General features: G+C 47.1%; 1 protein-coding gene and 1 pseudogene across 2 annotated transcripts; one reads left to right on the top strand and one right to left on the bottom strand.

The window, feature by feature from the left end:
- Nucleotides 1-407: 407 nt before the first annotated feature.
- Nucleotides 408-933, bottom strand: LOC116811662 (suppressyn-like; annotated as a pseudogene).
- Nucleotides 934-9545: 8612 nt separating this feature from the next.
- On the top strand, nucleotides 9546-26536 carry AKR1B1 (aldo-keto reductase family 1 member B). Of its 2 annotated transcripts, none has more exons than XM_032761795.2 (10): nucleotides 9546-9663; nucleotides 17058-17225; nucleotides 17913-18029; nucleotides 18989-19066; nucleotides 19674-19796; nucleotides 20309-20415; nucleotides 20740-20821; nucleotides 21418-21501; nucleotides 23470-23552; nucleotides 26115-26536. In XM_032761795.2, exons 5-10 carry the CDS (start codon nucleotides 19677-19679, stop codon nucleotides 26155-26157), a joined length of 519 nt encoding a protein of 172 aa, XP_032617686.1. In that variant the 5' UTR covers nucleotides 9546-9663; nucleotides 17058-17225; nucleotides 17913-18029; nucleotides 18989-19066; nucleotides 19674-19676; the 3' UTR covers nucleotides 26158-26536. The 2 variants fall into 2 exon arrangements, with proteins under 2 accessions (XP_032617686.1, XP_032617685.1); XM_032761794.2 differs by lacking the exon at nucleotides 9546-9663 and adding an exon at nucleotides 9670-9788.
- The last annotated feature ends 848 nt before the right edge of the window (nucleotides 26537-27384 follow it).

Genomic DNA, 27384 nt, shown 5'->3' with positions numbered 1-27384 from the left:
CATAAGGGTTAGTGGTGTTTGTACAGTTCCAGCCCCTTTTGGATGAGACATGATTGAGGTAGCTTAAGTTAGAAGGAGACCAGGCTCTGTGGAGTAATCTTTACCACCACTCTGCTGCGGAGGTGTTGACTGTTAGGGTTTGGTGACAGGGACTTTCACGTACGGCACAATGGGTTTTATTAGTCCACTTGCGGGATATGCACACCGTCCCTCTTACCGGGTTGGTAAGTGTCCAGGACTGCAGGCATTCCTGAGGCGTGAAAGTGAGGCTGGAGTTTTGGGATGCTAGTAAGTAAGGGAGAATGTCTATCGCATACCATGGCCACTGTTCACTCATACGAACTCCCCCCCACCGCATACCCAGCAATTGCACACATTCATGGTAAGCATGATGCGTTCTCCTAGATCTACAAACAGGTTTTTTCCTGGCTTGGGAAGGGATAGGCTTGCTTGTAGTTTTGTATAAAGGGGTGGAAATACCACGGGTGATTTTTTGGGGGCGGGCGTTGTTGATTTTGGCCTTTGCTTTGGCTACAATCTGTTCTCTCTTCATGTCCTCTAGCATTTGAGTGTTTACTCCCCATTGTCCAATTTTGGTGAAGCAAAGCCACTGCTTACCTTTTACACATATAGCCCCATTACGACTGCCAGATACTCCTAGATTTTTCACTTTATAATAACTTTTCCCTGATTCAACACATTCCTTGACTAAGGTTTCATAACAGGATTTTCTATATGATTATGGTAAGTAAAGGACTGTTGCATTTTTCCTCCATAGTGGAAAGACTGATAACACTCACAGCAGCTTGGAGGGGCTGCTGTGGACGGCAGGGTAGCTACTGACAGTATTAGGATTGTGGTGAGGGTTATTCCTGTATTAAGACCTTTGGTTGGAAGTGAGGCACAGCAAGCGGTTGGGTAGATACAGGCCATCTCTGGAAGCAGGTGATTAGTCTTCCTCGCTTTTAGGCTTTCTAGGGGGTTTTTGGCTTTAAGAACATTTTTTGGGTTAATTTAAGCTTGGTAGGAGAAATTGGCCTGGAGGACCACTTAGCTGTTAATGTTTTAGAGGAAGAAATAGCCTTGGGGGTGAGCTTGACCCTGGTGCGATGGATCCAGTGGCGAAGTCTAGGACTCTCCTTGCAGTTGGTGTACTGAGTACCACAGTGTAGGAGTCTGTCCACTTCAGTTGTAGCTTTTTGCGAGGGTCAGGTTGGCAGATAAACACATCTGTGCCTGCAAGACAGTTATGTTGAGAAGACAAGGAGGTGTCGACAGGGAGAGGCATGGTCTCATTTACTGCTTCACGAATGAAAATCCAGCGTCTAGATTAAGGAGAGGAGGTAATTCCCGAGTGGCTGAGAGTCTGGGAAAGGGGGAGGCTCCAAGACAAAAGTTCAGCCACACATGATTTCAAAGGGACTATAAAAAGAGGGTGGCTTTGGTGTTGCGTGGAGTCTCATGAGGGTGAAAGGGAGGTTTTTTGTACATGACTGGCAGGCTTCTAGAGCCAGCTTGGTGAGTTGGGCTTTAAGGACAGAGTTAACTTTTTCAATTTTGCCTGAAGATTGAGGCCTGTAGGGTGTGTGGAGAACCCATTTTATACCTAAGGATGTAGAGATGCCTTGGGTAATTTGACTGATAAAGGTGGGCCTGTTATTGGACTTGATGGATGTTGGGAGTCTGAAACGGGAAATTAGATGCATGATGAGAGTTTGTGTGATGATACTTGCCCTTCTGAAGTTGTTGGGAATGCTTCTACCCCCCCAGAGAAAGTACAGACAAAGACTAGAAGATAGCAGAGCCCGTTTTTTGGGCAGCATGTGAGTGAAGTCTACTTGCCAATCTTGCCTGGGTACCTGGCCCTGGGCTTGTTATTGATTTCTAGTTTTATTCCATTGTGGTCAGAGAAGAAAGTTGATATAATTTCAATTTTATTTATTTATTTATTTATTTATTTATTTATTTATTTATTTATTTATTTATATGTTTGTTTGTTTTATAGTAACAGGGTCTCATTCTGTCACCCAGGCTGGTTGGAGTACAGTGATGCAATCATAGTTCACTGCGGCCTTGAACTCCCGGGCTCAAGTGATCCTCCTACCTCAGCCTCCGGAGTAGCTGGGACCAGAAGAATGTGCCATCAGCCCCAGCTAATATTTTTTTCTTTTTGGTAGAGACAGGATCTTACTATTTTGCCTAGGCTGGTCTTGAACTCCTGGGCTCAAGCAATCCTCCTGCCTTAGCCTCCCAAAGTGATGGGATTACAGGCCTGAAGCACTGCACCCGGCCTTTAAAAAAATTTTTAGAATCTTATTTTGTGTCCTAACATATACTGGAGAATGTTCCATGTCCTGACAAAAGTAATGTGTATTCTGCAACTGTTGGGTAAAATACTCTGTAAATATTTGTTAGGTCTACTGAGTCTATAGTGCAATTTAAATTTGATGTTGCTTAATTGTTTTTCTGTCTAGATGAATCTGTCCAATACCAAGAATGGGATTGGAAGTCCTCAGCTATCATTCTGTTGGAGTATATCTCTCCCTTTCAATCTAATAATGTTTGCTTTATATATCTAGGTGTTCCAGTGTTAGGTGCACATACATTTGCAATTGTTATATTCTTTTGCTAAATTGATTCCTTTATTATTACATAATATTTTTCTTTTTAGCTTTTTATTTGAATTATGTTTTGTCTGACATATCTACTCCTGCTCATTTTTCTGTTTCCTTTTGAGTAGAGTATCTTTTTCAGTCACTTTCTATGTGCATCTTTGCAGGTTAAATGAGTTTCTTGTAGGAAGCATATAGTTGTGTCCTCTTTCTTTTAATTAACTCAGCTAGTCTATATTTCTTAAATGAGAAATTTAATCCATTTACATTCAAGGTTATTATTGATAGTTGAGGACTTACTCCCGTCATTATTAATCATTTTCTGGTTGTTTTGTATATCCTTTGTTCTTTATTTCCTTGCTTATTATTTATTTTTGTGGTTGGGTGGTTTTATGTAGAGATAGGTTTGATTTCCCTTTTTCCTTTGTGTATCAGCCCTACCAATGAGTTTTATAGTTTTACGTGTTTTCATGATGGTGATTAGGGTCTTTTCACCTCTAGATGTATGACTCCCTTGAGCATTTTTGTAAGGCTGCTCTAGTGGTGATAAATTCCGTTAATTTTTGCTTGCCTGTGAAAGATTTTATTTCTTCTTCATTTCTGAAATGTGGATTTGCTGGGTATAATATTTTTGAGTGGTCGTTTTTTCTTTCAGTATTTTGAATATATCACCCCTTTTTCTTCTGGCCTGTAAAGTTTCTGCTGAGAAATCCACTGTTAGTCTAGTGGGGATTCTGTTACATGTCATCTGATGCTTTTCTCTTGCTGTTTTTAGAATTATTTCTTTGCCTTTGTCTTTTGACAATTTGACTATAATATGCCTCAGAGAGGCGTATCAACCTGTTTGGGTTTACTCTATTTGTGATTCTTTGAGCTTTCTGAATCAGTATATCAGTCTCTCTCCCAACACTTGGGAAGTTTTCAGGTTTTATTTTATTAAATATGCTTTTTTTTTTTAGATGGAGTTTCACTCTGTTGCCCAGGCGAGTGCAGTAGCATGATCTCAGCTCATTGCAACCTCTACTTCCCAGGTTCAAGTGATTCTCCTGCCCCAGCCTCCCAAGTAGCTGGGATTACGGGTGCCCACCATCATGCCTGGTTAATTTTTGTATTTTTAGTAGAGACAGGGTTTCACTATGTTGGCCTGGCTGGTCTCAAACTCCTGACCTCAAGAAATCTACCTGCCTCGGCCTCCCAAAGTGCTGGGATTACAGGCATGAGCCACCGCGCCTGGACTTATTTCATTAAATAAGTTTTCTATATCATTTCCTTTATACTCTCCTTCTGTAATGCCATAATGCAAATATTTGTTTGCTTAATGGTGCTTCATGACTCCTGTATGCCTCCTTTATTCTTTTTATCTCTTTTGTTGGTTTGCTTGTTTTATTTCAAATGACCTATCTTTTAAGTTCAGAAATTCTTTCTTGTGCTTGATCTCATCTGTCATTGAAACTCTCAGTTGTATTTTTATTTTATTCATTGAATTCTTTAGCTCTAGGATTTCTGTTTGGTTCTTCTCATTGTTGAATTTGTTATTCAAATCATAAATTGTTTTCCTAATTTTGTTGAGTTTTCTATCTTTATTTTCTTTTATTTCATTGAGTTTCTTTAAGATTATTATTTTGAATTCTTTTACTGGCATTTTGAGCATTTCCTTATTATTGCAGTTTGTTACTGGAGAATTACTGTGTTCCTTTGGAAGTATTATGTTTCCTTGCTTCTTCTTGTTTGATGTGTCCCTACACTGATTTCACACATTTGGTGGAACAGTCACTCCTTCCAATTTCATGGAGTAGGTTTTATAGGGAAAGACTTATTCTCATAGATCAGTCTTGGGTAGTAGGTTCAGTGCAGTGTGTTGGCTTTGTTTCTAGGTGCATGCAGTAGTGTAGCACCTGCACAGTTTCTTCAACTGTAATCTATCCTCACAATGTTTGTGAGTATCTCAGTGTCCTAGGCTGAGAGATTTTGTGGCAGTGGCAGTGCAGCTTTGCCATGGTGGGCTTGCCAGGCCTTTCTCATGTCTGAGTGCATGTGTGGCCACACTGGATTGGCCAACTTTGGGTCTGGCTCACTGTGATTTAGTGCCATGGGGCTGTTTCCCAAGCCTGGGGGTCAGGTGTGTGGCTGCTTTGATGGCTCGCCTGCTTACCTTCTAAGGATTGCCTATGGGGCTATCTCCCAGGCCCAAGATATGAGTGCATGGCTGCTTGGCTGCCTGGAAGTGCATTTGCCAGGGCAATCCACAAGGCCATTTCTCAGGTATGGGATGCAGCCACACACCTTCTTAGCTGGCCTGGGTGCATGACTGCTGGGGGTGGCAAACAGGGCTGTTTCTCAAGCATCGATTGCACATGCAGGTCCTTTGGGCAGGTCAGCAGCATGTCCGTGGTAGGGGTGTGGTCCCATGCTGCTACTGTGTCTTAGGCCCTGGGCATGGGCACACAGCTGCTCTGTGGGCCCATGGTATGTCAGCTGTTAGGTGGATCAAGGACCTCCCTCACTTGGGAGAGGGTGTGCAGCAGTTTAGCTGGCTTAAGGGTAGGCTGTCCTCGGACAGGACTCTTCCTCCAATTGTGAAACCAGAAAGTGTAGGTTGGTTTCACTGCTGTGCAGGACCAGAGTCACAGGCAATTCTGGGCCCAGAATCCATGCAGCTGGAGTTGTGGGATTCAGCCACCTGTGTGGGCTTCACACAGCTACTCAGTCAGCTTCTCAAGTTTCTCCAAGCCCTGGTTGTGAATGTGAGGCCATCCAAGGGTGTGTTCATGGAGGGAGTAGGTGCTACAGGCCTGTTTTTCAGGCCCTGTACATCTGCATATGGCCACTCTGCTGGCCTGGGGGCAGGCATGTCACCTGTTTGATGGGCTAGGGACCTCTCCTGCTTGAGGGAGGACACACAGCCATTTGGCTGGCTTAAAGGAAGGTTCACCCTGGGTGAGACTGTCGGACTGTTCCTCCAGCTGTATTGCAGATGACAGGGGTTGGTTTCACTGTGGTGCAGGACCAGAGTCATAGCCAATCCTGGGCCCAGTCTTTGTGCAGTTGGCCCACATGTGGGCTTGGTGGAATGAAGATGGAGCCCCAGTGCTGGAGAAGTGCAATGGTTAGGCCCCCAGAAGAAGGCACAGTCCAGAGATGGCTCTAATCTCAAGATAGCACCATGCTGCAGCAGCTTGGCTCACTAAGGGAAGGGCGTGTACACACCCTGTGCTCCTAATCCGGAGTGATACAGCTATATGGATTCCCAGAAGCTCTTCAAACTGGCACAGGGCTTGCAAGGACTGCGGGATTATTTTGTAATGAGGACTGGAGTCATTTACAGTGGCAATGGAGACTGGTGAGGTTCTTTTAACTTTTCCCTACAAGGGGACTTCCCTCCTGTCTCTGGGCTGATGCAATTGTGGCAGACAAGACGGGGCTACAGACACCATGTGCCTCCATGGTACTCTCTTGGGCTTCCAATTACTACAAGTTCCCCTCTACTCCCCCATTGCACTTTAATGTTCTCTTTTCATAATTCCAGTTAAATATTAGCGGTTTACTCATTCCCTTGGTCCTTTCTTATGGCAGGGACAAGAACTAGGCATTTCTAGTCAGCCTTCTTCCTGACGTCACTCATTCCAAAATTCTTAGTGTGAGTCACAGTTTAAAAATTTGAAAGCTACTGGTAGTGGTTAAGAGTTTGAGTGCTATATTCCTAGGTTTAAATATTGACCCTAACATTTACTTAATGTGAGATCTTAGCAATTTTTCTCACTTCTCTGCATCTGTTTCTTCACGTGTAACATGGATTGATCACAGTATCCATGAAAGGGGTGGTTATGAAGATTAAATGATTTAATGTACATAATGCTCATAGAATGGTGCTGAACATATACAAAGCTCAATAGACATATAAGCAGCAGCAGCAGCAGCACCTTCATATAACATATGCCAAGTGCTGAACCATAATACAGTGTCTGAACCATAATAAAGACTCAGTAGTGGTTTGTCGTTGTAGAAGAGACTTCTGGTGCTCACCATATCCATTCACTTCTGTTTTCTGGCACACAGGAGGATGACACTTCCCCATCCCATTGAAGATAGACCTGGTTGGGCTCTACCACCAGATCTGGTCAAAGGATTATAGGTAGAAGTGATGTATGCCACTTCCAGGCCTGAGCAATTGATTGCTCATTTGAGACTCTTAGGTTCTCTTTTGCCTTCCTAATCCAAACCCTGAAGCCTTGGGTTGGGACAGCAGGGAAACAACGTGGTGCGACCTCTATAGCTTGAGTCCTTGAGTGACAATGTAAACAGAGCCTACTGTCACCCTCAGCTCCACCAGCTTGTGTTGGACATGTAGCATGTAACCTTTGTTTGTTTATAGAAGCTTTATTGATGTATAATTTACATACCATATGATTTACCTTTTAAAATATACAATTGGGTGGTTTTTTTGTATATTCAAACTTGTACCAGATCTCGCAGGGCCTTGAATGCCAGGCTTAGGAGTTTAAGTTTTATCCTATGGGAATTGGACAGTTCATAAGAAGAGAAGTTGTCTTTTAATTCAAAATGTGTTCATTAAGGAAATAATCTGACAAAGAGTATTCCCCATTTCCTTCTGGCTTCTTCCTAAATTTCCTAAATGTTATAGGTTGTATTTTCCTTCTTAGCATCATTTCATAGCTATATGACTTTGTTTTGTACTTTCACCTTAACATTACCTCATATACATTTTTCTCTGTGTCTTTATCATCTTTACTTTTGATGGCTACACCTTATCTCTTGCTATTGTTGGATATTTACAGTTTTACTTTATGTATACAGCATTTTAAAAATACATACACCTATGTGTATATCTGTGCACAGGCCTGGGACTAAGGGGAGGCAAGTGCCAAGGACATAAATGTAAGGAAGCTCCTACCTTCTGGCATGAAAATTTGTACCTGTGTACCTCATTTGTCTTACCTTGGTCCCAGCCCAGCCCTATACCTAGTGTGTGTGTGTGTGTGTGTGTGTGTGTGTGTGTGTGTGTGTGTTTTCCTTTTAAATTATTTCCTTAGGAAAAATTCCCATGATGGAAGATTACTGGTTCAGAGCATGTTAAGATTCCAATTACTAGAGTGTTTCTCAGGAGGACTCCACTGAAGGTTTTTTTTCCCCTTTTCAAACAAAATTTTGATATGTATACTTATCAAAAGATGGGAGAAAATCTTGAGATCAAAAATTTTGGTATGTGTACATTTTACAAAGATTACAGAGGCAATAGTGGATGTTAGGGGGCTATCACAATAGCATGTCCCAACTAGAGTGCTATTGTTGCTATAGAAATTCCACTGATACAACTTTTCACATTTGCATGCCCCAGCCAAAATATTCTGGGTTTATTTATTTATTTTAGAGACAGGGTCTTGCTATGTTGTCTAGGCTGGTCTCTAACTCCTGGGCTCAAGCAATCATCCCACCTCAGCCTCCTGAGAAGCTGAGACTACAGATATCACTCCAGCTTTAGACACAGTTATACCTTTGTGCAATCAAGCTGTATACTCAATTATTATCAAAACAACAACAAAGCCTCTGATATTGAGTCCATGTCCCTAACAGATGACCCTTCCGTGTGTACCAACCTGGCCACTCAAGGTGTATCATTTTCACAAGCGATGAACTCTTTGGATTTGGACCCAGGAGGTTCAATTGGCAGAGCAACCTCCAAGTCAAGAGGACTCTCATGGAGGAAGGAACTTGCTGTTTTACACAAAGGAAGTTCCCAGCTTTAGGCTCAAGTTCAAATTCTATTACTTGGGGACAAATGAATTTGCCCAATAGCAACAATTTTTACAAAAGTTACATGGAAACATACCTGGGCTAGTCTGTTCTGTATAAATTTTTCCAGGAGGGAGCACTTTTAAAGAAAGCACTAAATGGAAAATCACCGGCATGGACTTTAGAGAGGCCTGGTGCTTGAGTCATTACCAGGCAGATGGAGTTCCCAATCTTGCAATAATTAGGGGAAAGATCGGAGGGTGATGGAGCAGAAAGAGCAGTTGGGGTGAGGTAGAGTATCATGAAGAGAGGTTGTCGGAAAGAAACCAAAATTGTCTTCAAGGATCTTCAAGTGACTTTTCTTAGGCTATCTTGGAAAAATGTGTGTTTCTACCTGCCAATTAGGGCTGATCAATTTATTATTTTATACCTTCTAATTTGAAATACTGGAAGCTACACTATTAGAGTCAACTTTTTCTTCTGTGGTTTTCTGTCTGTTCACTTTTCTTCCTCTAGAGAGTTTTGCTAAGTTACTGTACTGGAACTTACTGCTTTGATAGAGTCTCACTTTCCAAAGACTGATGAAATTTGTCTTACTGATTCTGAATGGACAGTCTTACTTTCCAAATTCTTCTGAGAGTTCTGGATCAAGCCCATCAAGGCTTTCTAACCTCAAGAACATCAAAGGATGCTGGCTTTTGGTGGAAGGCTTGCTGAACGACACCTAGTATGCACAGACACAGCTAACACCTAGAGTGGACTGCAAAGATAGCTCTAGAAGGCTACAAAAAGTCTGGGCAAACCCATATTTTGTGAAGGTGCTTTGCAAAAAGATTGCAAGCCATTTTTCTGGCATGCACCTTTGTCTAAGAACAGAGTGCGGTAAACTATACGTGTAGTCAGTGTGATTCACATAGATTAAGGACAAGGTATTCGTCAAATTCCCAAAGAGTATCAAACTGGGGTTGGACAATAGACAAAGGCATTCTTCTGGGCTCTTAATGAAACCAAAACTTATTTCTAGTCTATGTATTTATGGGATGCCTGTTATTTTCGCTAAAGCATTCGCTTTCCCACGAGATACAGCAGCTGAGGAACTCTTTTCTGCCACGCGGGACGCGGGCGAGCGACGGGGGCGGAAAGAATCCGCTGCCACTAGGACCTGGCGGAAGAAGCATCCCCGCCGACCCCGGGGGAAGGCTGCCGCGGCACCTCCCTCGCAACCAATCAGAAGGCTCCTTCGCGTAGCGGCGCGCCAACCGCAGGCGCCCTTTCTGCCGACCTCACGGGCTATTTAAAGGTACGCGCCGCGGCCAAGGCCGCACCGTACTGGGCGGGGGTCTGGGGAGCGCGGCAGCCATGGCCGGCCATCTCGTGCTCAACAACGGCGCCAAGATGCCCATCCTGGGGTTGGGTACCTGGAAGGTAGGTGCTTGGGAGGACGCGGGCCGGGGGCTCGCCTCACACTCTCCGCGCGGCCTTTGTCGGCGAGGGACCCGGAGTGACCCTGAGCAGCCCGCGCCGCGGACGCCCGGCGTGCTGGGAGCCACGCGCGGGCTTGCAGGGCCCCCAGCGGGCTGGGGTCGGCCCTGCGGAGACCGGGGGCCTTGGCTCCCGGGGCTGGCCTTGGGCGTCAGGGCAGGCATCCTGCGAGTGCGGTTTGGGAGCAGCTCACGGGAGCCCCCGCCCCACCGCGGGCAACCCTTGATGGGCGGCCCACCAGTCCGCATTTGGGGTCCAAGCGGGCGCCCCAAGCGGCACAACGCGAGAGGGAGGCGGGGAAAGTGGGCTTCGCAGACCGGTGGACCTCGGGCGCAGACAGGGACGTGGAGCCGTCGGCGAGGTGTGGGAGCGCAACCCCAGCCTCCTTCCCCTCGAGGCACCTGTGGCCCGGTTGCCTTACTTGGAAGTAGTTTGTCTCAATCGTTTCGGTTCTTGCCCTCCCTCGGGAATAAGCATCTCAACCCCATAGAGGGCAGAGAATTAAATTAGGTGGCGCGAGTTTGCCCGGACCCAGCTGTTAACAAGGCGCAGTGCGGAGCTCCTCGGCCAGGCGCCGCCTCGGGGTGCCCTGGGTCTGGAACTCGGGAGAAAATCTGGGCACCCCGTAGCCAGTTGATAATTCAGCAGGCGCCAAGGTTAGCATTTTCCCTGGAAAACCTCAACACCACACAGCGTCCCCGAGAAGTGCCTAGCCGGATGAAAATGACAATAGGACATGAAACATCATAGGATATGAAAAATGATAATATCATATGAAAAACCAAAAGTAATAGCCTGATTATCTGAAAATTGAGCAACAAAGGTAGTGGTATGGGAGCTGAGGCAAAACCCAGTATTTTTAACCTACTTCTAAGTATTGCATATTATATTCTACAGCCATAACCTGGGTTTCTCTCTCTGTTTCTGTTTTTGTTGTTTGCTTGTTTGTTGGTGACAGGGTCTCATTGCCCAAGCTGGGGTGCACTGGCACAATCATGGTTAATTGCAGCCTGGAACTCCTGGGCTCAAGTGATCCTCCTGCCTCAGCACTGTGGGTAGCTGGGACTACAGGCCCTCACCACCACACCTGGCTAATCTTTTTTCTTCCCCCCAGAGACAGTCTCCCCTTGTTGCTTAGGATGATCTCCAATTCCTGGGCTCAAAGCACTCCTCCCACCTTGCCTCCCAAAGCTACAGGTGTGAACCATCTGGCACGCCCACGTCCCAGGTTTTTCTCTTAAAATTTGAATATGGGCCTGGGCGTTGGATATTTACACACAGACAAGGGAAGAAAACAACAGAAAGGACTGAGTGAACTGTGAGATGTTTGAAATAGGACAGAAGAGTTTACCTGTACCCTAAAACCTGCTGTTGAAAATTAGTAAATATAAGGTAAGAAAAAGGTCATTTGCATCAGGGAGAGTGTTTCCTGGCCAGAATGATCAGGGTACATGATTTGTTTCCTCCAAAAACTCCAGTGGTGTCTCCAAGGGTGTAATTGAATTACAACCATGACACTAAGATAATTTCCGTTTGTTGCATGTTATCCTCTTGGAATGGATGCAGAAGGATGCTTTCTTGGCAATAGCAAATACTGTCTAAGCATGATGCAGCGCACAGATATATACATGTATCTGGAATAAAAATTACTTAACAGTACTTAACCTATGTGGGCTGCATTTCTCTATTTTTTTCTATTCCATTTTTCTAAAAATTATTGTCATACCTCTAGAAGCTAGTTTTGTGACCCATCATTTGAAAATCATTACTCTAGGGTAAATAAAGAGTAAAAGTTTATTTATTTTTTTTTTTTGAGACGGGCTCACTGTCACCCAGGCTGGAGTGCAGTGTCATGATCATGGTTCACTGTAGCCTTAACCTCTTGGGCTCAAGTGGTCCTCATACCTCAGCCTCCCAAGTAGCTGGGACCACAGGTGTGTGCCACCACACTTGGGTAGTTTGTTTTTAATTTTTTGTAAAGACAGGTCTCCCTATGTTGTCCAGGCTGAGGAGTAAAAGTTTATGAAAGAGAGTTTCAAATTATTCACTTGAGCACTCAACGCCCCAAAAAGCTGTGTATTTGTTTAAGATAACATCACATCATAACATCTGTACATTTAGGTTATGCATTCCAGTAGACAGAGTTCATTGAGAACTTGGATAATGTCTGCTTCATTCATTACTATTTCTAGCACTTCTCACAGTGCCTGGCAAATATAGTAGTAGGTATCCAAAAGTTATGTGTTGAATTCATATGAAGAAGTAAAACGACTTTAGAGATAGCTGTACGATGAAAACGCCCACTCGTATTTCTGTGGATGAGGAGATCAGGTTGGTGTAGAATTGTACGGTGGGGGCAGCGGGGAATGATGGGTCAAACTAATGGTATAAGGATGGACTTGGAATCAACTTCCTTTTTTTTTTTTTAAAGACTTAAAACCTTTCCCTTGGGCCGGGCGCGGTGGCTCATGCCTGTAACCCCAGCACTTTGGGAGGCAGAGGCGGGCAGATCATGAGGTCAGGAGATCGAGACCATCCTGGCTAACACGGTGAAACCCCATCTCTACTAAAAATACAAAAAATTAGCCCGGCATGGTGGCATGCACCTGTAGTCCCAGCTACTCGGGAGGCTGAGGCAGGAGAATCGCTTGAACCCCAGAGGTGGAGGTTGCAGTGAGCCGAGATCCCGCCACTGCACTACAGCCTGGGCAATGGAGCAAGACTCCATCTAAAAAAATAACAAAACAAAAAAACCTTTCCCTTGTATGTGTGTATGTATTCTTTCACAGATGCTCAACAAAAGATGTGATCCTTTGCCTGTCTTTGTGACAGCTGGAAGAGGCCTTGCAGGCAGGTGCAGTTCCTTATTCTCCTGGGTCTTCCCATGCCGTAGCGGCTGTGTTGTACCTTTCAGACCCTCAGCAGGGCTCTGGTAGTCTCTACTCTTGAAGGTCCTCAAACTCCATTCTCTCCTCAGGTGAGGGTTTCCGGCAGGTGGGGAGACCATCTCTGCCCCAGACCCATGTGGCTTGGACAGGGTTTCTTTCTGGCAGGCTTGCCTTCTGCATTGGATAGTAAACAAGGCCACTGGCCAGGCATGGTGGCTTACACCTGTAATCCCAGCACTTTGGAAGCCCAAGGCGGGTGGATCCCCTGAGGTCAGGAGTTCGAGTCCAGCTGGCCAACATGGTGAAACCCCATCTCTACTAAAAATACAAAAATTAGCCCAGCATGGTGGTGGGCGCCTGTAATCCCAGCTGCTTGGGAGGCTGAGGCAGGAGAATTGCTTGAATACAGAAGGCGGAGGTTGCAATGATCTGAGATTGCGCCACTGCACTCCAGCCTAGGCGACAAGAGCAAAAAAAAAAACTCCATCTCAGAAACAACAACAACAAAAACCCATCATAGCATTGTAAAGCCAGGAAGCTTTTAAAACAGAGATGATGTCTGGTGCCCGCCAGTGTCTTGTTACTGATAGTGTTTTTAATCTAGTTGAAAAATTGTTGGAGGTAAAAGTCATTGTAAGTCTCCTATGTATGCTCACAGAATACTCCTAGGGCTGAAGGTACAACTGTGTTTCTCCATCTTTTGCCATGATCACTACCTCTCTCCCACCTAGAAGCCTCATGAGACTTTTTTTCCCCCTAATTTGCCCCAAAATAAAATTGTAATATCACCGATAGTACTGTACTTCTGCTTATGGCCAGTAGCCTTCTAGAGGGTCACAAGCCATTCTATAAGCTGAGGGGTTTTTTTGCCCCAAAGAACTAATTTTTGTCTCTTTGGGGACAGTAGCACCCACTTTGAGAATGCATGAGGTAAAAGAAAATGTGCCAGGAAAGACTTGCCCCACCTTCCCCAAGTAGGGTAAGCTTGTGATGGCCCAAGATCCTTGGATGGGGTGAGGGTTGAGGCGCTGTGGGCATGGAGGTAACACAGGAGCCGGATTTACTGTTCACTTCCCTGGTGTCTCGAAAGCCCCCATCTCCTCCTCTTCAAGACAAAAGACATTTAAATAAGCCCTGCCCCTACAGGGTCAGTCCTGGTCCGTCCACATCTCAACTAGTTGGAAACAGCAGTGTCTTAGAATTTGGGACAAATTGATTAAAATAGAACAGGAGGAAGTTAATTTCTGCTGCCAAACCTGATTCTGAGTGATCGTTTCCTGTTCCTTGCTCCAGGATTATCCGCACACCATTCTCATACTTCCTACTCAAGACGGTTTCTTTACCCAAAGTGAAGTTTCCTTTGCCCCCTCCCCCTATACTTTCATTTCAGTAGTAACACCTGCTAACTAGGGAACATTTCAAAAACGAAAAGAGTTCCCTCTTCCCAGAGGTCCCCGTGGTTAATATTGCAAAATACCCAATCTCTGAGATACTTTGGTTTTACCGTAAACACTGTCCTGTGACCGTCTTCCTGTTTAGCACTGTGGTTTGCCTTTTGACTTGCAGAGGGAAGAGAGGGAGGGATATCTTGAAGTAACTAGCAAGACCTGTAAGCAAAAGGGAAGAGGACTGGGTTTTAAAAGGAGTGTTGTGTGTATCTGTGTAGGAGGGAGACACTGATTTTAGTTATCAGTGTCTCAGAGTTGGTATTAGCTGGCTGGTGTTATCAAAGGAGGAAGTAGGACCCCTGTCTTGAAGTGGTGGTGGAGGACTCAAGGGCAGAGGCTTCTCACTGCTATCACTTGGTGCCATCAGCCCAGAGCATTGCAAAGTCACTGTCCAACGTAGAGCTTTGCAGAGCCAGAAGTTCCAGGAGGAATGGGCATGCATGGCTTTGCCCATCAAGGGCACACAGATTAGTGGCAGGATCGGGTTAGAAACATGTAGGATTTGTATGATTGAGCTGTAATTGGAGTGTTTCATATACTGCGTTTCTACAGCTCTCATCAGTGGTGGCTGTGCCCGGACGCCACCCAGCATGTTTTCATAGTTTGCCTTCTTTTTAGAAGTCAATCTGGACCCCTCCTTCTGTTTGCATTTTCTCTTTGTTGACATGGAACGGGGAGATGTTGTCATCCTGTGTTGGCATTCCCAAGTTTAGTGAATGGTTTCTCACCATAGCTTAAGTTGGTTGCTTCATTTTTCATAAGGCAAATTAATTTCTCTCAGAGAAGGGCTGTACATGGAGATCATTAACATAGAATGTGGTTGTGGATCCTCGTACATTTTCATTGCAGAGGTGACTTTTTCCCTCTAGCACCTTTGATCAGCCTCCCAGTACACTTGTCTCCAGCAAATGGCACATATCCAAGGAATGATCAGCAGCTTCTTCGTGACCTCTTGCAGTCATTGCTGTCCTTTACTTTTCTAGAAAAACCTCTCATAACTTTTTTTTCATTTCATGCCAATTGTTTGGCAACCTTGATTATCCTAGTCTGTGCTCTTTTGGTTCCAAAGAACTGAAAAACCACTTTAATCTTAAGCAGGAAAAAAAAAAATGTGTGTTTGGGGTGGGGATTGATAGACTTCCCAAACAACAGCTGCTGACATTAGGTGTCTCAGATTCAGGGTTGTAAATGTTGTCACCAGGATTCGGCCTCCCTCTGCTTTCCTCCAGCAGCTCCAGGCTGACATTCTCCCAGCTCAGTGACCCCAGCAGAACCAGGGCTGGTCTTAGTGGTTCCAATTCAAGTGCAAAGATTGAGTCCCATGGCCTGGGTTGAGTCATGTTCCTGTCCCCGCACCAGTTGCATGGCAGGCGGTGCGTGGCTAGGCCGAGCCTGTGGAGTGTGCCCTCAGCAGCTCCTCAGAGAAAAATCAATCAAGGCACTATCAAGCCTGGAGAAAGTTCAGTGTGTCCCGAGCAGTTTCCTGCCTGGGCCCCAGTTGTTCTCTCTGGGGTAGGGATGTCCTCCGCTCTCCCTGCCCTCATCAGTGGTAGCTGTGCCCGGACACCACTCAGAGCCTGTGGTAAGGCATTCTTTCTGGAAATTGAGATTCTCTGTTCCTTCAACCATGCAGAGTGGGGAAGGCTGCAAGAGCAGCTTCTGAGGTCCTCCAGTCAAATAAGAGGTCACCAGGTCTTCTGAAGGGTCCCCTCTTAACCTACACCTTCGATGAGCATCCCCACCCTGCCTCGCTGGTCCCTCTGAGGTGGAGAGTGAGCTCCATGCTAACAGGCTCTGGTAATGGGCTTGTTCAGCTGGGCCCCTTTCTTCCTCAAAGCCTGTTGAAAATAGCTGATGTCAAAACACAGATGTCTGCAGCTGCTATGGCCCTGGGGGTTTTTCTTTTGTTTCTACACCAGCTCTCCAAAGGAATGTGCTCTGTTCATTCAACAGCCCCCACTGCACACGTTTATTGCTCAGCTCTGTGATCATAGCAGGATAGTGAAAGTTGGGGGATACGTGTCCATGCAGCCTGTCTGGGTACCAGTGAAGCGCGATGCAATGTAGGCACTTCCTTCTCCTCAGTAGCCAGGCTCCCCACAGCTGTTCTGGTCACTCAGATGGTCAGGTGGCTTGGCCATGGACACCCATTTAGTCATTTTGCCGGGTCAGCCACTAACCATTTGGTGATCTTCCATGATCCACATTCCCCCTCGTTTCCCTTTAACTCATTTTTCTCTGCTAATATCTCTGAGGGGCCATCTCCCGTGTCTCCACCCCTTGAAGCAGATCCTCATACAGTGAGAACTGACACATGGGCTTTTGAATAAACATCAGTGATGTGCTTGACTTCATGATAATCTCCCAGAACCGCTTGAAAACAAGCGAATGCCGGTATCAGAAGCCATGCATGAAAAGAGAGTGTAAGGGGCAGGCATTTGCTGGCTGAACTGGGGAGCCAAATGGGAATTGGGGTCCATAGGACATCTATTTTTGAAATATTTTGAGATATTTGAAGGAAATCGTTTCCCTTACTATCTCAGCATTCAGAGTGTGGGGAAATGTTTTTAATACAGTGGTTTGCAAATCAGTGGATGCGAAGAAGCAAGTAAATATGCTTCAGCATATCTTTTAAAAGTGATCTGACCTGAGCTTAAGTGGCTGTCAGATTCTCCTACAGGGCAATGCTGTGTGGCCTTTCACTTCCATCCCCCGCGTCTGAGGTTGGTAGTCCAGAATGCTGCTGAGGAAGTGCACCTGGTCTGTCTTTGCTGAACAAAGTGGCAGGCTGGTCAGCAGGGTTCGGCGGCTGCCACTGCCCCTCCTTGCTGTGCAAACTCTGCATTCTGTGGGGCTCACGTCCTTTCTCCTTTCAGTCCCCTCCAGGGCAGGTGACTGAGGCCGTGAAGGTGGCCATTGACGTTGGGTACCGCCACATCGACTGTGCCCATGTGTACCAGAATGAGAATGAGGTGGGGGTGGCCATTCAGGAGAAGCTCAGGGAGCAGGTGGTGAAGCGTGAGGAGCTCTTCATCGTCAGCAAGGTATTGTTCCACGATGGGGCTGGAAGGGGCTCTCGGTCCCATCATCTGTTGATGTGTCAGCCCAAAGCCAAGTCCACACTCAATACAGCTACACTTTTCACTGATGGGCGATTCTTCCAGGGGAAACGTGTCACCCACGGCCATACAGGGCTCCAGAGCTTGCCCATCCTTGGCTCTCTGTTGAACCGTCATTCCATCTGGGCCCATTGCTTAGAGTCCCGCGCTGATGAGGCTGAGGTTGTGGATTGGCCCTCCCTCTCCAGGGAGTCACTTTCAAGGATGGAACTTGGTTCCCATCTGCAAACTGAATCTCCACTGCTGGCCACTGTCTTTGACCTGAGATACTGATGCACAAAGGACATGAGGCAGGAGGATGGGGCTGGCTCCACAAACACCAGCCCAGGGGGAAAGATTCGAGAGTTCTTGCTTAGGCCTAGGGCAGGCTGGCCAATCTGTCCATTCCATTTTGTGTCCTCTGTTTGGTCCTTGTAAGAGGTCACTGTGACCTGGTCATCCTGCCTGCCTTTGGAAAGTTAGGATCCAGTACACAGTGGAAATGCCCTCACAACCATTCACAGCATCATGGTGAAACAAATGGGTTTTGGGGAGAGGAGACTGCTCTGTCTTTCCAGCCAGGAAGCTGCCTTGTGGCCGGCAATGATGACATGTGCCCTCTCGCTGGCTTAGCTGTGGTGCACGTACCATGAGAAGGGCCTGGTGAAAGGAGCCTGCCAGAAGACACTCAGCGACCTGAAGCTGGACTACCTGGACCTCTACCTTATTCACTGGCCGACTGGCTTTAAGGTATGGGATGCCTGGTGCAACCTGTGGTGTGTTTTGAGCTCCCTTAGCAGGTTATTTGTGGGTGACTTTCTGTTCTTGCTGCTCAAGGTATAGCCAGTGGACCATCAGCACTGGCATCACCTGTGAGCATCTTAGAAATCACAGTCTCGGGCCCCACCCAGGCCATTTGAATCCGCACCAGCGGTGACTCATATGCACACTTCGAAGTTTGAGGAGCACTGCTGTTTGCCAGTTGGTAGTTGTGCAATTTAAAACTGTCAGCAAACACGGCTGCTGTCCGTAGTGCACACAGCCATGAGGCACGGTCAGCCCTGGCCCTCCGCTCCAGGCACGTGCACACACACACACCCCACACACACGAGTCCCTACCCATGTTCTACATGCATACCCTATCCTGGGGAGGCCCGGTAAATATTTGCAATCTGGTTCTTTGCACAAGAAGAACTTGAGAGTTATTTTGTCTTTTGCCTTTTTTCTAGCCACTGCCTCAGTTTTCTGCTGTGAGCCAGGTTCAAAGTGTGGGTTTAGCTTTATCCCATAGCCCTGTTTTATTGCACCACAGCATGTCAGGGCTGAAGGGACTTGACTTTTATCTTTTGATTTTAGGGATAAGCTGGGGAGGCTGGGCCAGCTGGTAGTTTTATAGGCCAGTGACCCGCCAGGCCTTGGGCCCTGTGAGTCCTGGTCTTGAGTCCTTCCTGTATCCACACATTGCAGTCAGTGGCGGGGCTAATCTCTGTGGCCAAGTAATGTCCATGTCTCCATCTGACAGTCTCGGCTCCAGCCCGTTTGATAAAGAAGTGTTGGCTATCTGCCTATTTCCTTTTCACAGTGGCACACAGATTTTCCCTAGCCAGCTGTGGTGGTTTAGAATTGTTTTAGATGCCAGCTTCCCCCAGCAGGTCTGTGAAGGACTATTACTGATTGTTTTGTTTGTTCGTTTTTTATTGTAATGACAGCCTGGGAAGGAATTTTTTCCATTGGATGAGTCGGGAAATGTGGTTCCCAGTGACACCAACATTCTGGACACGTGGGCGGTAAGACAGCCCCTGGTTGGACCTTGTTTTCTTGACTGGTTCTCTCTTCTTCTTAGGAGCAATCTGCCTGCCATTTCTCCCATTGCATTTTGTTATTCTGTCCCTGTTGTTTGTTCTTCTTTTTTCTTTTTTTTGGGGGGGGCGGGGTCTCCCTCTGATGCCCAGGCTGGAGTGCAGTGGCACAATCTCGGCTCACTGCAAGCTCCACCTCCTGGGTTCACGCCATTCTCCTGCCTCAGCCTCCTGAGTAGCTGGGACTACAGGTGCCCGCCACCACGCCCAGCTAATTTTTTTGTATTTTTAGTAGAGACGGGGTTTCACCGTGTTAGCCAGGATGGTCTCGATCTCCTGACCTCGTGATTCGCCCGCCTCAGCCTCCCAAAGTGCTGGGATTACAGGCATGAGCCACCGTGCCCAGCCTGTTTGCTCTTCTTATCTCATTAAAGCCAGCCTGGCTTTCATCTCACTGTCTCTTAGCTTCTGAAAGGTCTAATTCACTGGCACTGAAGAGTGAGGGCAGGACCTGTTAAACTGGTGCAAACGACACTTCTGATCCTGTCCTTTCTGGGCTCGTTTATGCACCACACAGACACTCTTTTCTCTGTAGGCCATGGAAGAGCTGGTGGATGAAGGGCTGGTGAAAGCTATTGGCATCTCCAACTTCAACCATCTCCAGGTGGAGACGATCTTAAACAAACCTGGCTTGAAGTATAAGCCTGCAGTTAACCAGGTAAACATCCCCCAAGGACACTGGCATTGCAACGATGCTGTTTTACTGTCTGATGCTGGTAGGGATTTCTCATCCACCTCACCCAGCAAGTGGCCAGGAGGCAGCTCCTGGGCGTTGGCAGAGTCCTGAGTTGTGATTCAGCATGACACAGCACATCTGGGAGAGGAAACTTACAGGAAAGAAAGGGTTTGAGCCTGGCTTGTGACGATTTGGGGTCTGACAAAGAGGCAGCCATGAGATCCTTAGACCTGTGATAGTTGATAAGTGGCTAAAGCCAAGAAAAGCCTCTAGGGCCCATGAGAACATCTATAATAAGATGATAATAATAATATAATAACACCAAGGATACTACCTGGGAACTGTAGGAAGTTACAGCTTATCTGGGATATAGTGTTTGTTATACATAGTTTTCTGTATGCGGTAGGGAGGGACTTTAGCATAGGAAGCTTCATCTGTGTCACATCAGCGTGTAGCCACAGTGCTCCCATCAGCTCTTGTTTTTGCATTTGCAGATTGAGTGCCACCCATACCTCACTCAGGAGAAGTTAATCCAGTACTGCCAGTCCAAAGGCATCGTGGTGACCGCCTACAGCCCCCTTGGCTCTCCTGACAGGCCCTGGTGAGCTTCCCACAGGCTCATGTTCCCGTGTCACTTGGTGAAGATTAGAAATGACTAAAAAGAACAATTCAGCCTCAAGGAAGATGTTTCTGGGGCTGATCTGCAAAACTTCCCCTGAGCCTCTTGCTGGTTTTCCTGGAAGGGTTGGAGTTTCTAGTAGCAAGACACCTGCTCTTTTTCCAAAGGTTGAGGGTTCTTAACCCAGCTCTGAGGAGGAGACTGGTGGCTGCTCTCTGAGGTCAATGGGAGGATTAGGGTTGGGGTTTCTGGCTGCTGTGAGTGGTGGCCGTGATGATTTGACTTGGACCGTCTTTCTTTCCTCAGGGCCAAGCCCGAGGACCCTTCCCTCCTGGAGGATCCCAGAATCAAGGCAATCGCAGCCAAGCACAATAAAACTACAGCCCAGGTACAGCCACTTCAGGTGTTTCTGACCGTGCACAACTCCCTGCATTCCTGATGGTCCTGTTAGCCAAGAGGAGGAAGTGACTGAGCCTGTTATACCCTCACAGGAAGTGTGGTTAGGGGTCCTCAAGTACAGAGTGGAAAGGGCACAGATGGGAGCTTTAGAAGACTCTGGCATGGGCTCTTAGAGTAATAGTGCCTGCCCCCACTACTGCAAGGGTGACTGCCACGAGGGCCAGCACTTGTTCGATGATGTGGAAGCTCATCTGTACAAATGTAAGAGCTCTTAGCCGTGCAGGGAATGTTTTCTCCTGAGTGGTAGTGTGCGTTCCTGTGCAGTGGAGGGCCTCTCTGTGGTCTCATGATATGCCTGAGACACTGAAGCGTGTGTCACAGTGGCTAGCACAGGACTCTGGAGTCAGATCTGGACCTGAATGCGTCGCCTACCTGTTGCTAGCTGTGACCTGACATCTTGGAGCCCCTCTCTGATCACCTGTGGAGTTCGAGCATGTCCTTCTGCAGATTGTGTGTGTGAGAGACTGAGATGATGGTGCGAGTGCCTGGCATGTATACACACTCACTGTCTCCCTGGCCTCACAGGTCCTGATCCGGTTCCCCATGCAGAGGAACTTGGTGGTGATCCCCAAGTCTGTGACACCAGAACGCATTGCTGAGAACTTTAAGGTGAGATCTTGGCTGGTCAGGCCTGGCCATCCTCCGTGGAGTGAGGGATTGGGGAGGCATCTCATCCTGTCCCTAGAGTGTCATCTGTGGGATCCCCACCATCCTCTCTTCTGAGGCCAGGGAGCTGTGGCCAGCAAGCCATAGATTGAGACAGACACCTCACCAGTGGAGCCATGTGCAGGGGCAGGCCTTTGGGCCTCCAGGACCCCGTGCTGTGCACGCACACACCTACACCTTTGCTCAGGCCCTTCGGCCACACCGAGAAGCTACCCGGAGAGAATCTCGCTCTTGAGCTTCACGGCCTGGACCTGCCCTGCACTGGAGCTCTGTTAGTTACCAGCTGCATAACCTTGGGCAAGTCACTTAACTGCTCGATGCCTCAGCTTCCCTATCTAAAATAACATCCATTTTGAGGGTTGTTAGGAAGATTAAGTGATGCATCAAAGCACTTCACATGGTGTTTAATACCTTAGTAAGTGATTGAAAAATGTTGCTGTGCTGATAAGTCCAGGGACTGCAAAGGACCCTCTGGGCCATTTAGCCCACTCACCAGCTCTGCAAGGAGTTTGTGTGATGATGGGCAGAGCCTAGACGTGTGTCAGGGCACTGGGGAAGCCCTCAGTGTAGCAGCTGGAGCAGCTCAGGCTACCTGGCGCCACCTCCCTCCCCGCCTGCCCTTGCAGCATTGGTGGTGGGGGGTGGGGAGGGGAACGCGCCCAAAGGAAGGCAGCTCAGGGCAGTCCTGATGGCCCAAGAGCCTCTGTTCTCACTGAGCAAAGTGGCTCTGCCAGGGATGCTCTGTCTTTATCCAAGATCTGTGCCGAGCGCAGCACAGCAATGGGCCTGGGGCTCTTGGGCAGGCCCCAGCTCAGGTGAGCAGCTGATTTTGCCCAATTCCACTGCTCAGAGGCTGTGGCCGTAGTGCCTGCCACCTGTCACGTATGAGACAGGGATGAGAGTGATCCCTGAAGAGGGAAGTGGAGCTTATTGTTTAGTAGAGGAGACATTTTTCTTCTTACGTACAGGTAGATGTTCTAAGTACACAAAATGGCAAAACAGTGGCCACTGAGGGAAAGGCATATCCCACCAGAGATGCATCGTTTGTTTCGTATTTCATTTTTTAAGGAATTAGGAAAGAAAAAATAAATGATTAATCTCAAAATGCTAACCTAATTATTTTATTTTTGCATCTTACTGTGTAGCTTTTGCACATTTTTCTGTGATCATAATCACAGAGCCTGTAGCAGACTCTCTTTCTGCACATTCTGTGATCATCTGAAGCTAAGAGCCCTTCGGCTCTGGGAGTGTGTGTCAGCCTCTTGTGGGTCTCACCCAGTGGTGCCTGCCTGCCTCCCTCCCAGCCTGCATGCCAGCTGAGTTCTGTACCGTCTGCTGCCTTCATGCAGGTGGTTCTCTTCTCCCAGTATACCTTTCTTGCCCTCTCTGTCAAAACCTTATACTTCTTAGGCCATGTCAAATACCATCTCCTCTTCGGCTGTGGTGGTTCAGTTTCCCAGCTGGAATCCATTTGGAATACCTCTGCCCTTCCTGTGCTCTGTTGAGTGTCTTATACAGTGTGTGATTAGTTATTTGTATTACAGTTGTAGAAATACCTCTACCCTTTGTTTGCTTCATAAAATAGAGGCAAAGACACATCTTACCCATGATTATATTCCTCACTGCAGCTTATCACAATAGAAGTGCTCAGTAGTGTTTTTTGAAATGAAATAAAATGTATCATTTCCCTGGGAGGTTCTGGAAAGGAAGGACTGTTGCCATCGTTCCATATATTATCTAGCCCAACATGCACATTTCCTGAATACTAATATATCAGCTTTTTCTAAGTTCAGTTTATCTTATTGCTCCTCTCTGCTCAAAGCCATGGAAGACATCTCCTGGGTCCTGCACAGTATTTTGTCTTTTATTTTTATTTGCAGAGCTTACTGGATTTTTTTGTTTGTTTCTTAGGTCTTTGACTTTGAACTGAGCAGCCAGGATATGACCACCTTACTCAGCTACAACAGGAACTGGAGGGTCTGTGCCTTGTTGAGGTGAGTGAGCCCCAGCGTGAGGAGCAGTCCCCAGGAGGTCCTCAGATGCTGCAGAGCAAGAGTGATCTCTGCAGGCCTCGGCGCCCATGTGCTCCCGTCACAGCTGTTCTTGCTTTGCACATTACCTTGCTTTCTCAGCCACATGACTGCATCAGCTGAACTGCATGGAGCCAAGATGCCAAGAGATCCGCTCTTGATATCTGCTTCCAACCCTGGGGCATTGTTGGCCTGGCCTGAAGTAACTACATATTTTGGCTTTCCATTTAATTTTTAAATCCTAGTGGTTCATCTGAAACTAGGTGATCCCAGGTGACCCTGGATCAAACTCTGAAAGAATTTGTCTGTGACTTTTTGTCTTAATGACCCTAATGAAAGGGGTTTGGTTGGGAGCCCCTGGGGCTGGGGTTTGAGACAGTCCCAGCTCTGACCCTGGTAAGCCACATGGCTCTGAAGCAGGCCCTCCCTCTGAGCAGCAGGCACCTCAGTTCCTCCAGCCACACATCCTCTGGTTCTGTTTCCTCTGCGTGGTAGTTTGGAAGGAGCTGCCTAGGAAGGTTTTCTGTGGGGTTTTCTCTTTTCCTACCTTTACATTACAATAACTAGGCGACACATGTAACTCACTTTCTACTTTCAAGAAGGAACTTTTCATTTTGCAGTGGAGACTGAGACCCTGTTTCTCTCTCACCACCCTTATTCTCGTCTGAGCTCTGTTTCCATACTCTCTCCTTTAGTACTTCCTCTTCTGAGCAAAATTTGAACATTCCCTAAGACGGGGTGGGCTACCAGCTTTCCCTTTCCAGTGTCTGTCCCCTCTCCCTCCCCGGAGTTTGCACTGCTGGTGGCTTCAGCCACCGCCCCAGGCAGATGTTTGCCCAGTCTGCGTCCTGGACAATAACTCTGCCCTGCTTCAGGCATGTGCGTGCCTGGCAAGCCTGCTGCTGCCACACTGTGGCCTCACACTCAAAATAGGCCGCAAACAGAGCATGTCACAGGCAGCCCCAGGCCAGCACCCTTTCAGACATCTCTGTTAATGCTACTTAGCCCTAGACATTAAAATCATTTTTGGATCTAGTGGACAAGGAGGAGAGGAGTGAATCAGTCACCAAGCTACATTCGTTCTCCTTTCAGAATCTCTCCCATTCATCTGTCTTCCTTTTGCCCTCCCACTTGAGACAGTGGATTGAAGCTCTCAGGGCTGAGGAACCACAGTGGTTTTCTCATTGCTCCCTTTGCAGTTAGACTCGTCTGCCCTCCAGTATTGTGCTAGAAACCTGTGTTCGATTATCCTGTTGCGTGGCGGTGAGTGGGAGGAAGAGGCTAGCCCTGACATGCCCAGGTCTCCTAGGGAGTTTTCTCTAACTAAACACACGCCACCTCTCTGGCAGATAATGCTTTACTGAGCCTGACCTGCTGATGTCAGTGTCACTCTCTTTGGGTATACAAAAAAAAGGCAGACCATGGAGAAATTTTGAATAAGAGTTACAGACTGTAAGCACCCAACTCAGATTACATAACTCTGGCCTTGCATGAGCTGCCCAGCCATCTGTCCAGCGTTCCTGCCTTTATGTTCCTAGCACAGCCATTGGCCCTACTAGATGGACAGTGAGTGAGCCTTGACAAACACATCTGCACCTGTGCTCCCTGCCCTGTTTCCGTATAAAATCTCCGACCGTTGATTGGGCTCACTTCAGCCCCAACTGCTACAAGGAGGCTTCCTCCATCCTCAGAGCTCTTGCCGTTGCTTCTCTTATCCTTTGAGATTCAGTCACATACAGACTTTTAACATCCCTTTTTTTTGAAATGGGCTCTTACTCTGTCACCCAGGCTGGAATGTAATGGCATGATCACAACTCACTGCAGCCTTGACCTCCTGGGCTCAAACCATCCTCCCACCTTAGCCTCCCAAGTAGCTGGGGCTATAGGCATGCACCACCATGCCTGGTTAATTTAAAAATTTTTTTTATTAAGATGGAAATCTTGCCGTGTTGTCCAGGCTAGTCCCAAACCCCTAGCCTCAAGTGATCCTCTCGCTTCAGCCTGGGATTACAGGCGTGAGCCACTATGTCTGGCCTACCTTCTCATATTATTACACAAGATGTTTAAGACCACAAGATGCTGTCTGGTCCTGCCAGCTAGACTGAGTTACTGGAAGGCAGAAATCGTGTTGCCGTCCTGCACAGCCCAGGCACAGTGCTGGGCACAATATTACACCCTCTTATTGTTTAAGACCACAAGATGCTTTCTGGTCCTGCCAGCTAGACTGAGTTACTGGGAGGCAGAAATCGTGTTGCCGTCCTGCATGGCCCAGGCACAGTGCTGGGCACATGGGGAGGGTGGTGTCCCTCACATGTGTGCTGCTTGATGACAGTAGTGGTAGAGGGGTCTGGAGGGTGACTGGCTTCCCCCAGCTGCAGAACCATCATCTGCACACTCAGAACTAACTAGTTGCCTCTGAGGTTCTATTTTATTTCTTCAATGAGACACATGATTTCTCTGTTGGGAGATAGGTATGGTCAAAATCACCTCTTCAAAAAGCAACTGTTTTCTCCTTTCTCCTGACAGCTGTACCTCCCACAAGGATTACCCCTTCCATGAAGAGTTTTGAAGCTGTGGATGCCTGCTCGTCCCTAAAAGTGACCTATACCTGTGTTTCCTGCCTCATTTTTTTCCTTGCAAATGTAGTATGGCCTGTGTCACTCAGCAGTAGGACAGCAACCTGTAGAGTGGCCAGCGAGGGAGTGTCTAGCTTGATGTTGGATCTCAAGAGCCCTGTCAGTAGAGTAGGAGTCTCTTCCAGTTTGCTTTGCCCTTCTTTCTACCCTGCTGGGGAAAGTACAACCTGAATACCCTTTTCTGACCAAAGAGAAGCAAAATCTACCAGGTTAAAATAGTGCTACTAACAGTTGAGTTTTGACTGCTTGGAACTGTAATTCTTTCAGCAAGACTTCTCTTTGCCTCAAATAAAAAGTGCTTTTGTGAGCTTGGTTTTGTGAGCTTTGGTTTGGTTTTTTAAAACAATAGCAACCTTCTATCTCACTTTCAACCATCACTCTCCAGATATACCCATAAAGCAGGCTGGTCAGTGATGCAAAAGGAGTGAGGACTTGACTTTTCTACAAGTCTTCAACTATAAGTTGGGGGCCCCTCACCCCAGTACTTTACCCATTTAGCTTTAGGGTTGTGGGTCTCATCCTGGCTGCACACTGGGTCACCTTTGGGGGCTTTAAGGCTGGTGATGTCTGGACCTCGCCCTGGAGGCTGATCTGATTGGGCTGTGGCCAGGACAGCAGGAGTGTACAGTCTCTCCAGGTGATTCCAGGGTGCAGCCAAGGCTGAGCCACAGCTTTAGGGTAAGCCCATGTTCGATTCCACAGATTCCTTGGTTGCTCCTACGTGTGAAGGCCAAAGTCGGTGTTTACTAAGCAGCACGACCTGAGAGAAATTGCTTTCCTGAAGCCTGTTGTCTAGACGAGAGGAAAGAAAAGCATAAATAAATGGCTTCCAATTGGATAAGGATGAAATAGGGCTACAAAAGTAAAGGCTTTGAGGCGGAATGCTGTTGCTTGTTTTTGTTACCGTTTCTTTATCCAGAGTTAAGTTGACAAAGGCCAAGAAAGGAATGGAATAGACAAGTGCCGACTCGAAAGTTCATCAAGTTAGGTTGTTTTGTGGCTGGCCTTGTTTATTGGATAATTAGGACCCCCGTGATCAAGTCACATTACCTGCTTTGCAGGTGATCTATGTTTAAGATGCACCTCTAAAGGTATAGTTAATTGGGCAGTGGTGGTTCCTGGCCCTCACCCAGGGCTGGAGGGGCACACCTAGCCCCTCT

This window comes from Hylobates moloch, unplaced genomic scaffold, assembly GCF_009828535.3.
Source record: "Hylobates moloch isolate HMO894 unplaced genomic scaffold, HMol_V3 SCAFFOLD_1, whole genome shotgun sequence".
Taxonomy (NCBI): Eukaryota; Metazoa; Chordata; class Mammalia; order Primates; family Hylobatidae; genus Hylobates; species Hylobates moloch.
This window is presented reverse-complemented; position numbering and strand designations above follow the sequence as displayed.

Excerpts from the sequence above, each read along its gene's own strand:
- AKR1B1 (XM_032761794.2), top strand. The coding sequence starts at position 9,723 with ATGGCCGGCCATCTCGTGCTCAACAACGGCGCCAAGATGCCCATCCTG. Across the intron at positions 20,416-20,739 it reads GGCTCTCCTGACAGGCCCTG|GGCCAAGCCCGAGGACCCTT; the intron begins GTGAGCTTCCCA and ends TTCTTTCCTCAG. Across the intron at positions 21,502-23,469 it reads GCATTGCTGAGAACTTTAAG|GTCTTTGACTTTGAACTGAG; the intron begins GTGAGATCTTGG and ends TTTGTTTCTTAG.